Source organism: Rhinolophus sinicus, linkage group LG15 (assembly GCF_036562045.2).
Source record: "Rhinolophus sinicus isolate RSC01 linkage group LG15, ASM3656204v1, whole genome shotgun sequence".
NCBI classification, from domain to species: domain Eukaryota; kingdom Metazoa; phylum Chordata; class Mammalia; order Chiroptera; family Rhinolophidae; genus Rhinolophus; species Rhinolophus sinicus.
The window spans coordinates 40,682,308-40,694,352 of NC_133764.1; the positions used below are offsets into that span (position 1 = coordinate 40,682,308).

At 54.9% G+C, this 12,045-nt stretch overlaps 1 protein-coding gene across 3 annotated transcripts; it reads right to left on the minus strand.

Annotated features, from left to right (window-relative positions):
* Window positions 1–282: 282 nt before the first annotated feature.
* On the minus strand, window positions 283–6,122 carry DUS1L (dihydrouridine synthase 1 like). 3 transcript variants are annotated; one of them, XM_019735570.2, is made up of 15 exons: window positions 5,963–6,105; window positions 5,670–5,795; window positions 4,797–5,040; window positions 4,213–4,321; window positions 3,671–3,721; window positions 3,250–3,362; window positions 2,829–2,911; window positions 2,643–2,746; window positions 2,366–2,510; window positions 2,040–2,136; window positions 1,873–1,961; window positions 1,393–1,538; window positions 1,068–1,105; window positions 758–833; window positions 283–651 (listed from the first exon to the last, which is right to left on the minus strand). In XM_019735570.2, the coding sequence occupies exons 3-15, from the start codon at window positions 5,031–5,033 to the stop codon at window positions 512–514; spliced, it is 1,428 nt and encodes a 475-aa protein (XP_019591129.2). In that variant the 5' UTR covers window positions 5,034–5,040; window positions 5,670–5,795; window positions 5,963–6,105; the 3' UTR covers window positions 283–511. The 3 variants fall into 3 exon arrangements, with proteins under 3 accessions (XP_019591129.2, XP_019591128.2, XP_019591131.2); XM_019735569.2 differs by having other exon boundaries at window positions 5,493–5,795; XM_019735572.2 differs by lacking the exon at window positions 5,670–5,795 and having other exon boundaries at window positions 5,963–6,122.
* Between the last annotated feature and the right edge of the window lie 5,923 nt (window positions 6,123–12,045).

A 12,045-nucleotide genomic window follows, 5' to 3' on the forward strand; every position in this document is an offset into this window, starting at 1 on the left:
CATCTCCCTGGGGCCAGGCTTTGGGGCAGGGCCTGGGCCTTATCCCTGGGCTGCCCCTGCCTCATGTTTCGGTGGCAAGGCAGGGGTGGAGGGGAGGGAGCTAAGCCCCAGCCTTCCCTCTGCAGGGCTGAGGCTTGTCTAGGGAAGTCTTGGGCTATGACAATATCAAGGCAGAAGGTTCTTTGCTTGTCTGCCTGGCCCAACTCCCACCTTCCCAGCTCGTGGTCAGGGTCAGGGGTCTTGCTGGGCCTGGGGACATCATAGGTCGGTTCTCTGCGTGCGTATCTTTGAAGTGATTTATTGTTCACTTTTGAACACACACAAGTTGCGAGGACAGGGCAGGTCCAGCCTGGGAGCCTGCTCGCTGGTGCAGCATTTCCAGGCCCCCAGGGCAGGTGGGCGAGGGGCAGACGGTCAGCTGGTCCTTCCATGTGAAGTAGCAGAGGACTCCCTGAGTGAAGGCGTTTCCTTAAGTGGGACTCCGCGGCTTTGGCAGCAGTCCTGGGGCTCGTCAGGCCAGCGCACCACCCAGGACCTCAGGCAAGCCCCCAGGTTCCCCAGGCCCAGCCTGCTGAGGGTCCTGCAGCCGGGACTGGGCCCCCTTCCAGGCCAGAGACTTCTCCAGTTTGGTTTTAAAAAGCAATCCATGACCTGGCAGAGGGGGTGGGGGTGAGAAATGGGGCTTAGGAGGCCCAGACCTCAGCTGTCCTGCCTACAGGGGTCAGGGGAGGGGCTGAGGGCGGCGGGCGCCCCTCACCTGGGCAGTCTGCCATCTCTTTGAAAGCGCGCTTCTTGCAGCAGCCCCGGCACAGGTTGAACACACATCTGTTGCCCTGGACACAGGAAAGCCAGTGAGCCCGTGCGCACAACTCTTAGCTTGAGTGGCCTGCTCCCCAGGCCAGGGCCTCCCTCCCAGACTCCGAGGGGCACAGGCAGCACCCTCGGCAGACAGGGGAGAACCGCTCCCGTGGGTCCCAGGGACTCTAAGACAGTGTCAGCAGGAACCACCCTGCCTGCTGACCCTGGGGCTGAGCTCTGCCCTGGGCAGCGCGGCAGGGCTGACTCACCTTTGGGTTCCCACACTGATCACACCTGGCATATTTTGCTGGGAAAAGAACACAAGAAGGTCCTGATTGAACAGGTGCGCCCCCACCACTGCTGTCTCCCACACGAAGCCCCTAGCAGGCGTCCCTGCTCACGGTGGCCGCCTGGCCCGAGCACGTGGCAGGCCTGGTCCTTCCAGGCTCCATGCCCATCTCTGCATCTCCCACTTGGGTCTCTCCAGGGCGTGTGGGAGGGTCACAGGGCCCTTCCTGCTGGTCTCCCCTATGGCTTGCTAAGATCCACATGGGGGTGGCCCCCTCCCATGGCCCCACAGCAAGAGCAGCTTACGCTTCAGTGAAGGGTCAAAGGTCTTGTGAGGGTTCCTCAGCTGCTTCTTCTGCTTATTCTTGGACAAGACGTCCATGCTGCCCTCCTCTTCCTCCAGGGCCCGCTTGCTGCCAGCACCCCCGTTCTCCTTGCTCCCCTCCTTGGGCCTGAAAGGGAAGGGCAGTGGGCAGAGCTCAGCTCTCGGGCTGCTGGGGCTGGGCTGGCACAGAGGTCGGGACACTGGGACCCTAGGTTCTGAGCCACTGAGCCGCAGCCTGGCCCTGCCTCTGAGAGCCCAGAGGGGATCCAAGGGTCACCCTCCTGACTGACCCCAGGACAAATCCACCCAGGGCTAGACGTAAAGATTTAAAAACTAAGCATCTGCTGATGAGAGATCCACTGGGCACCTAGCAGGATGGGGCTGAGTGGCACTGCCCTCCCCAGCCCTTGTGTCACCCCTCCTGGCTCATGGGCCACAGCCCAGTGCCTGTGGGAGCTCACCCTGGCCGGAAGTAGGGCTGGCAGATCCAGTGGAAGAAAGGCAAGCCGCCCGCAGGCTTCTCCCCTTCCTTCTGCCTGGCCATGTCCTCCTGCAAAAGCCCAGGGGGCCGTCGTCAGCACCCAAGCCTCCTCCCACCCGCTGGGCATCTCGCCAGCCCTGCACGTGCCTGACACCGCAGCTTCAGCTCCCGGCTCACAGCCGCCACGCCCTCCAGGGTCTTGGCTTTCGCAAGCTCCTCTCGAAGCATCTGGTGCACCTGCAGCCTGAGACAGACGCCCTGTCACGGTGGGCCCACCACCCAGCTCACCATCCACCCTGAGCCCTGGACACAGGGCACTGCCTCTCTTCCTCCCCAGGCTTCCCGCCTGACCTGTCACCCTGTCCCTTCCAGACCTGACTTGGTGGCAAACTTTCCAGAAAGCTCCCTCTTAAAACCCCCAAGGCCCCAGGTAGGGCTCAGACCCACAGCATCTGCCTGGCGGGGCGACTCACGTGTGGTGCCACAGCTTGAAGAGGTGGGCCCGGACGTAGGACAGGGGGCAGGGGTGCTGTCGCACGATGTCCAGGTACTCCTCAGCCAGCTCCCACACGGCCGGGCTGCGGCCCTCGAACAGGGCGGGGTTGTGCAGATTGCCCTCTGCAGGGGGAGGGGCTTGAGGCTGTGGGCCCTCCTGTCCCAGGGCACGCCCACCCCCACCCCACATACAGGGCAAGGCTGGCCCCGCTCAGGCTGCTTGTGTGTGTGAGTGTGGGGGGCGCACAGCCTCACCTGCACTCATGACGCCCTGCACCCCCGTGTCCTGGATGCAGCGCTCCACGTCCCGCAAACACTGGATGTTCCCATTGGCGAACACGGGGATGGCCACGGCCTTGCTGCGGGGAGCAGTGCGGCACTCAGCCCGGTGGCAGGCCCAACCCCCCCCTCCCCGGCCGGGTGCCCGCCACGTCCCCTCACCGCACAGCCTTGATGTGCTCCCAGGACGCGGAGCCCGACAGAGGCCCCTTCTGCTCCTTGGTGCGCCCGTGCACTGTCAGCAGCTACGACAGACGCCTGGCTCAGCCCCACACCAAGCCCACAGGGCCCTCCCCTTTGGCTTCTGTGCACCAGCCGCCCACACAGTGCCTAGCTCTGTCCCTGCCCCCAGAAGACCCAGGTGCCCTAGGCTGCACTTGGGGCCAGCTGATGGGGAGGGGAGGAGGGAGAGGGGCCCAGCACCCCACCCCCACCCCGCACTTGCCTCCCTCATCAAGCATTGCCTCAAGGTCACCGTGATTCTTGTCCACCCCCCACCCCTCCCGGGTGAGCTGCTTGTGGGTAGTTCCTGGAGTCAGGGCCCCCCAGGCACGGGGTGGGGAACAGCCCATGGCCCGCTCACCTGACAGCCAGCCTTCTCCAGCATCTGGGCATACCTCACGGTCTTGTCAATCTCTGGGAAGACACGGATTTTGCACGTGACAGGGACAGAGAGTTTCTCGTGGGCCAGCAGAACTGGGGGAAAGGAGAGTTGGCTTCTGAGAACTGTGGCCTTCACCCTCAGGCAGGCTGTGGGGATGCACGGCTAATCCCCCAAGGGAGCAAAGGCCCCGAACACATGGTCCCCACTTGACGGCAGCTGAGAGCCGCCTTTGTCCCCCATGACATAGGAGGGGCCAGAGCTGGGCAAGGACACTTGCCCTCTGGCATGGGACAGGTGCCTCTGCACAGCCTCCACCTACAGCAAGGAGCGCACTGCGGCCAGGACTCTGCTGCCCACGGCCCTGTCATCCGCCCGCTCACCCCGCATGCGCCCGACTCACTCATGCTCTGCAGCAGGTCCCACTCGTCCTGTAGGAAGGCTCCGTAGTGGCCTGCAAATGACAGCATGTGCTCTGCATTCTCCTCCCCTCACGTCCACGCAGGCCGTGAGGGCCTGCACGCTCGTCCAGAGCCCTGGGCTGGGGCCTCCTGAGCACCACCCCCACAGGCTCCCCAGGAGGGGGTGTCTCAGCGGGGCAGTTTCTAGGCACCAGACTTGTCCAGCTGCCTGAGCTCAAGGGTGCTGAAGCAAGGCCCATCCCGCACGGCCTCTGCCCAACCAGCCACTTCTCAGGCCCAGCGAGGAGGAAAAGCCAAGCCCCACATGAGGGGCACGGCAGCCAAGGATGTGACAGGGACCTCCTTCCAGTAAAACATTTATCCAGAGGGAGCCCAACAACCTCCCAAGCACTAGAGGAAGTGAGGACCCTCTGAGAGCCCGCAGAACCCTGTCCCCACGCTCTGCGCCCAAGGAGGGCAGCCCTGCGGTCCCCTCACCCCGGCCTGAAGCAACTGCTAGACATGACACTGGGCCCCAACTCACCTCGCTTGGCGATCATTTGTGGGCAACCCAGATTCAGGTCGATGCCATCGCAGTAACCCTGAGCCAGGAGAGCTGCCTGTACAAACACCTCTGGGTCGTTGGCACAGAACTGGAAAAGACAGGCCTGTCACCACAAACCCCAGCCAGGCTCTAGTCCCTTTGGCCACCTAGCTCCACAAGGATTCACATGGGACTGTGGTGGGGTGGTTCCGGGGGTTGACTATAGGATGGCGTCCTGTCCTAAATGCTTCTGAAACGACGAAGTTAGGACACATCCCCACACCACCAGGAAAGTGCATTACAGATTCACAGAATTTCTGTCAGTTGTAACAGAAAACCAGTGTCACTGACTTTCCTGAGGGCAGCCATTCTTTCTAACCGGAGACAGCAAGTGGGGTGATGTCACACGGCTTTGGACCTTTCGTGGCACCTACCTGTCCATTCACCAAGGTCTGAGCCAGCTCCCTGGGAAACAGATGTAGGTGCGCCTGGCGCTTCTATGGCCCACCCGCCTTCCCCGTCCTCCCTTCCAATCAGGAAGCTGTTTCTGGAAAGGCACTCGAGGGCAGGGGCAGGCAGCCCACCTGCACGATGAGGGGCCGGTCCTCGGGGCACACTTCACAGTACAGGTTCTCCTTCCGGTAGTTGGCATCGCGGACGAAGACCTGGGCGTGCAGCATGGGGGTGTAGCAGAGCTGGGCCCCATGGCGGCGGCTCAGCAGCCTCCAGGCCAGCTCGCTCTGGTCCACCATGGGGGCCACCACGTGCCGGGCCCCCCCCAGGGTGCGGCTCCAGAACTCGAAGCCCTCCAGCTTCGGCATCGCCACGCTGCAAGGGGGAGAATCCCAGGGCTCAGCCATGGCCCAGGAGAGGCAAGGCGGGCAGAGGACCAAGCTCAGGACGCGCTCCCCGCCCCCCCAAAGCCAGTCCAGTGCTGCCCCATGGTCATAAGCATGGACACTAAAGGTATGTGTTGGTGCAGGCCAAAAACTGAAACCCAGTGCCATCACCTTCCAGTGGAGACCTTGGGCAAGTCAGTCAACACCTCTGAGCCTTAACCCCTCACTTGTTAGCGGGATTAAGATGTTTGCCCGGCAGGACTGGTGTCAAGACCCAACAACATCCTGAGAGCCATGTCCCAGTGGGCGCCTGGTCCCAGCAGGCCACCATAAAAAGCAAGTTCCTGACCCGCCCCCCACGCCCCGCCCCAGCCCAAGGCAGGAGCACCCCGTGGCCACATCACAGGCAGATGTGCAACCAGGCCTGCTGTCCCCACCCACCCTCCTCCGGGTGTCAGGGGGCCGTCCCGGTGCTGTGAGGGTCCCAGCCTGGGCCGTGTGTCGGCGAAACGGAGACAGCGCTACCCTGCGCTCCTCCATCCTCCCAGTGAAGGTGCGCGAAGCAGAGCTCTTTCCTGTGGCTCGTCTCGTCCGCAGAAGCAGCCTGGAGGGACCCACCTTCCCCGCCGGCCCGGCCCGGCCCCCGACACCACGAAGCGCCCAAGGAACGGAGGCTTTCTCAGTGGGCGCTTACTTCACTGTGCAGCTGTTCAGCGGGGTCACTTTAATAACTGCCGCGCCCAGCTGTGCGTTTGGACGCACAAAAACCATCTAAGTGCCACGCAGTCCCCAAAACACCAAGGCAGAGTGGGTCTGGGCAGCCGACACGCTGGTCCGCGTGAAGGAGGAGCCGGGCGGCGGCAGCGCTCGGGAGCCGCGGGCGCCACGGCCAAACCCCGCGGGAAACCCACCTGAGTCCGGGCGAGGTCCTCCTGGGGCGGCCTGCGGGGCTCCAGGCTCGCGCAGGGTCCAGAACCGCCACGCCGAGGCCGCCGCCGGGCCGCCGCCGGGCCCAGGGCTCCGCGCCTGGGCCGCCGGAAGGTGCGTCCGCCAGGGAGGTCCGGGCGGCGCGCGGTGCTGCGGGAAACGCGTCCCCGGGAAACCGCGCCCGGCCGCCGAGCGGCCCGCCAGCGAGGCCGGGGCCGCGCTCGGGGTCGGAGGGCTGAGGCCGGACGTCTGCTCGGCCACACCGGAGTCCCGCCCCAGCCCGCGGCCCGAGCAGGATCGCTCCTCTCAGGATTGTTTTCCTCCCTGCCAAGCATCGCGTCCTGGGAAGCCGCCTTGGGCCCCGCGGACTGGGCGTCACGGGCCGCCTGCCTGTCTCCTCCCTCCTCTTGTGCACAGTTCACAGCCTCCGACCTCCGTCTCCACGAGGCTAACGCCGGCCCGCCATGCGCGATGGGGCACAGCCCAGGGCCACTGGAATTCTCCAAAGTCACGAAAGGGTAGCGTTGCCAGTAGCAGTGCTTCGGGTGTCGCAGGTGGAGACAGTGATACCAGGACTGGGACGTGGCGCCACTGTCAGCCCCACTGTGTGACACGGAGGGCACTTGGTCAGGCCTCCTCGGCGTCGTCACCTCCAATCGGGGGTTAAGCACAGCCCCTCATCCCTTCAAGCATCATCCGCGACAGCAGGCGCTCTGCCCCGGCTCCCACACCAAACGCCGGGGTACCCTCAGGTCTCAGCGCCTCCCGAGCTGCGTGGGGGAGGCCAACGCCTCACAGCCTTCGCATTGTTGGGTTTTGCACTAGTTAAATTAACGTCATGCGTTCCTTTTTATCTTTTCCAATGCAGCTGCTAGAAAGGTTCAGTTTACATATGTGGGTGGGGGTTTCTGGAACAGAAGGTGAAGCAGCTCACCACATCTTCTGGAGAAGCAATGATCAATCAAACTGGACAGAACTGTTCACAGCACTCGCTCCAGGGCTCCGGAAGTTGGCCAAAGGCATATGACATTTGAGAAACACTCATTATTTAAAAACAAATTACTTGAGAAACACTCATTACTTAAAAACAAATTACGGGCTATCAGTAGGAAGTAAGAACAGTGGGATACTGGAGTTTCCTCTGGGACCGCTTTCATCTCCTCCCAGGAGAGCAAGGCGGGTCTGGAGGACCTGAGCCCCCTGCTGACGCTGGAGAAGGCTGGCCTGACTGGGGGAGGGGAGCCCATTGAAACAGGTGTTCCTCAAGAACAGTTGCAACCACAGTAGCAAACTGTAAGGTTAATGTAACAGCCATCTCTAAGCAGGCAGTTGACCCCTTTCTTCTGGTATCTTTAGTTACATAGTGATAGCCTCTCCTTTGTTCCTGACATTGGTAATTATTAATAGACAACTTAGATGAAATGGACACATTCTTAAAAACACACAGACTACCAAAACTGACTCAAGAAGCAATAAAACACCTGAATAGACCTGCCACAAGTAGAGAGACTGAATTATTATTACATCCACGTCATGGATACGACACAGCATTAAAAAGGAACAAAGTATCGATATGTGCAGCACTCAGATGGTTCTCAGGAAAATTATGCTGGGTGGAAACAGCCAATCTCAAAAATAAGTCTGGTTGCATTTATAGACTGCTCTTGGAGTCACATCATTATAGAGACGGAGAACAGGTTAGAGATGCCAGGGGCTCGGCTTGGGGGACGGTGTGGGAGGGAGCCTTACAGTGACGGAGCAATTCTTTCTTGCTGGTCATGCTGCTTGTACAGATCCAGAGCCACACGTGTTAAGATTGCACCCCTATACACACACATACACACACACGGACACAGGTAAAACTGGCGAGCTCTTTGTGCTGATGCCCACTTCCTGGTTTCCATCCCGTCCCACAGATGTACAAGATGTTGTCACTGGGGGAGTTGGGTGAAGACTACACAGAACCTCCTGCACAGTGTTTTGCCACGTTCTGTAAATTTCTATATGTAGTTTAAAAAAAAAACAATAGCCAAGGCAGGAAAACAACCTGTGTCTGTCCACTGACGAATGATGAGTGGATAAAGAAAATGCGATGTGGAATATTACTCAGCCATGAAAAAGGAAGCCTTGCCTTTGGGGACAACATGGATGGACTTTGAGGGCATTTTGCTAAGTGAGTTAAGTCAGAGACAAATGCGGCATAACCTCACTTACATGTGCAATCTAAAAACACCAAGCTCATAGAAACAGACTAGAATGGTGGTTGCCAGGGCTTGGGGGTGGGGAAAAGAGAGATGTGGACCAAAGGGTACAAACTTCCAGCTACAAGATGAGTAAGTTCTGGGAAGCAAACAGACAGGTGCTAATTCTAAGTAGCAACAGCATATCGCACACTTGCAAGTGCTGAGTGAGTAGACCTTGAATGTTCTGATCATGACAACGAAGGTGATTCTGCAAGGTGAAGGACGTGCTAGCCTCACTGTGGTAAATATCTAGCGATATATACACATGCTTCAAATCATCACGTTGGGGACCAGGTGTTTCTAGTAATGCTGCAGCGAACACGCTGGTGCATGTGTGGCTGTGGATTGGGGGTATCCACCTGAATTGCTGCAGGTATACATTCAGTATAAGTTCCAAGACTTGGGAATGCGTAGGAAATCTCTCTATATACAGACACTACTCAGCTTAGGGTGGGGTCGTCCCAGTAAAGCCATTGCAAGTTGAAAATTTCACAAGTGGAACAATTAAATCCCCCCCAGGGGTGCCACCGACAACAGAGCACGTAGTCAGTGTTCTGACCTTTGCCCATGTGACGGGAGGAATGACCGCTGAGTGGTAGCTTGTAACCTGCATTTTTCTTATAATAAGAGGTGTCTTATTATGTTATGGGTCTGACTGACTTGCATTTGGTATATATTGTTTGTTTTCTTTTTCTTTTTTTAAAAAAGATTGTATTGGGGAAGGGGAACAGGACTTTATTGGTGAACAGTGTACTTCCGGGACTTTTCCTGTCAAGTTGTTGTCTCTTCAATCTTAGTTGTGGAGGGCACAGCTCAGCTCCAGGTCCAGTTGCCATTGTTAGTTGCAGGGGGCGCTGCCCACCATCCCTTGCGGGAGTCGAGGAGTTGAACTGGAAACCTTGTGGTTGAGAGCCCGCGCTCCAACCAACTGAGCCATCTGGCACTGGCCCATGTAGGAATCAAACCGGCAGGCTTCGGTGTTAGGAGCATGGAACTCCAACTGCCTAAGCCATCAGACCAGCCCGTTTTTTTCTTCCTTTCTCTCTCTCTCTCTCTCTCATTTATTTTTTCTAAGTCAAATTGTTGTCCCTTCAATCTTAGTTGTGGAGGGCGCAGCTCAGCTCCAGGTCCAGTTGCCGTTGCTAGTTGCAGGGAGTGCAGCCCACCATCCCTTGCAGGACTCGAGGAATTGAACTGGCAACCTTGTGGTTGAGAGCCCACTGGTCCATGTGGGAATTGAACCAGTAGCCTTCGGAGTTAGGAGCATGGAGCTCCAACCACCTGAGCCACTGGGCTGGCCCCCTGTTTTCTTCTTGACTTTTGAGAGTTCTTTAAATTCTGGATACAAATCTTTTCCTCCTGTTTGAAAGTGATTTGCAAATACTTTCAACAGTTGGACATTTTTCACTCTTTTAACCATGTCTTTCAAAGAGTAGAAATGATCAAACTTTGATGAAATCCAATTTAACATTTTATTTTCTTATTGATTGTGCTTTTGGTGTCATTTCTAAGAAATATTTGTGTAGCCCCAAGTTCACAAAGATTTTCTCCTATATTTACTTCTAGAAGTTTCAGTTTATAATTTACATTTAGGTCTGTGATCCATTTTGAGTTAAATTTTGTATGTGTGGTGAGGTAGGGGTTGCAGTTCTTTTTTGTTTTCTTTCTTTGCGGATGGAGATCCAACTATTCCAGAACCACTTGTTGAAAACACAATCCTTTCTCCATTGACTTGCCTTTGCAGTTGTTGAGAAGCAATTGTCCTTACATGGGTGAGTGTATTTCTCCACTCGCTATTTTGTTCCATTGATCTAATCATGTGTCTTGATATCCGTAAAACAGCCTTGATTATTGTAGCTTTATAATAAATCTTTAAAAATCTTGAAATCAAGGGGCGGCCTGATGGCTCAGTTGGTTAGAGCACGAGGTCTCAACAAGGTTGCCGGTTCAATTCCCACATGGGATGGTGGGCTGCGCCCCCTGCAACTAGATTGAAAATGGCGACTGGACTTGGGGCTGAGCTGCGCCCTCCACAACTAGATTGAAGGACAACGAGTTAGAGCTGATGGGCCCTGGAAAAAAGTTACCCAATAAAATTTAAAAAAAAATCTTGCACTCGGGGTGGCTGGTTAGCTCAGTTGGTTAGTGTGGTTAGCACCAAGGTTGACATTCAGGACATCAAGGGTAATACGACGACAGCTCTGATGGCCAGTCCAGAAAAAGAGTTCCAAAATTGCTTTGAAGGGTGGATTAGGTGCTGGCGTTGGTGCATAGCTTCCCAGGGAGAGTCCTTCATAGGTGACCGTAGTGATATTCGGTAGTGAGATATGTAGCACTTTTTATAGGATGAGTTCACGAACTTAATTGTCAGACCTCTTAGACGATGAATTACGGAATTGTACACTTGAAACCTATGTAACTTTAGTAACCATTGTCACCCCAATAAACTTGAATTAAAGGGTTTTAACTACAAGTTCATTTTCTTTAATAGATGCAGGGTTGTTCGGGTTGCCTGTTTCCTGTCTTGTGTGGAATTTGCTCACTTCATCTAAGTTGTTTGGCACAAAGCTGTTCACAATATCCCCATAGTAGCCTTCTAACGTGTAGAATCTTAATGATGTCACTTGTCATTCTTGATATTGGTAATTTGTATTTTCTCTACATTTTTTTCCAGCTCTATCTAGTCTAAGGTTTATGAATTATTGGTCTTCTCAAAGAACTAGCTTTTGATTTCATTTTTTTAAAAAACTTTCATTTATTTTAAGTGTGTTTTTCCAAGACCCATCAGCTCCAAGTCAAGCAGTTGTTTCAATCTAGTTGTGGAGGGTGCAGCTCACAGTGGCCCACGTGGGGATCGAACCGGTGACCTTGGTGTACGAGCATCACACTCTAACCAATTGAGCTAACTGGTTGTCCCTCATTTGTTTTTTATTTGATTTTCACCCTGGTGTATATTATTTCCTTTATTCTGCTTACTTTGGGCCTCATTTACTCGTTTTAGTTTCTTAAGGTAGAATTTGCAGTCATTGAGAATTCTTTTTTTGACACAGGTCTTCACTGCTCTAAATGTCCTCTATGCTGTAGCTGCATCCTACACATTTTTATGCCATTTTCATTTTCTTTCAGTTCAAAACACTAATTTCCTTCAATCTCTTCTTTAAATCAAGGGTTATTTTATGTATAACTGTGTTATTTGGTTTCTAAATATTTGACGATATTCTAGAGATCTTTTTATTATTGATTCTAATTTTATCCAATTGTGGTCAGAGAAAATACTTTATAGAGGTTGAATTCTTTGGAATTTATTAAGACTAGTTTTGTGACCCAGCATGTGGACGCTTTTGATAAATTCTCCCAGGAATCTGAAATGTCATTCTGTTGTTGGGTGGATAAACGGCAGGTCCAACTGGTTATCGTGTTGTTCATTTTCATGTCCTTTTCTGTCTCCTTTTTCTATCAATTATTGAGAGGGGTTTTGGGATCTCCCTTATTTGCAGATTCATCCACTTCTCTTCTCAGGTCTGTAACTTTCGCTTCCTGTCATTTGGAGCTTTTTTAGGGGCATGAAAGTTTAGGATTGTTACCTCCTTTGGATTTGCTATGAGATGACAATCTGTAGTATATTTTTGATGTTAAGACGCCAACTCCGTGAGTCCTTTCACTACTGTTAGTTGGCATGTTTCCAAGCGGCATTCATGCTGTAGCACATACGGGAAATTCATTCCTTTTGGGGGCTGGATATTCCATTAAGAGGATGGACCACACTTGTATATCCACTCACCTCCATCTGTTGATGGGCTCGGGTTGTTTCCATGTTGTGTCTG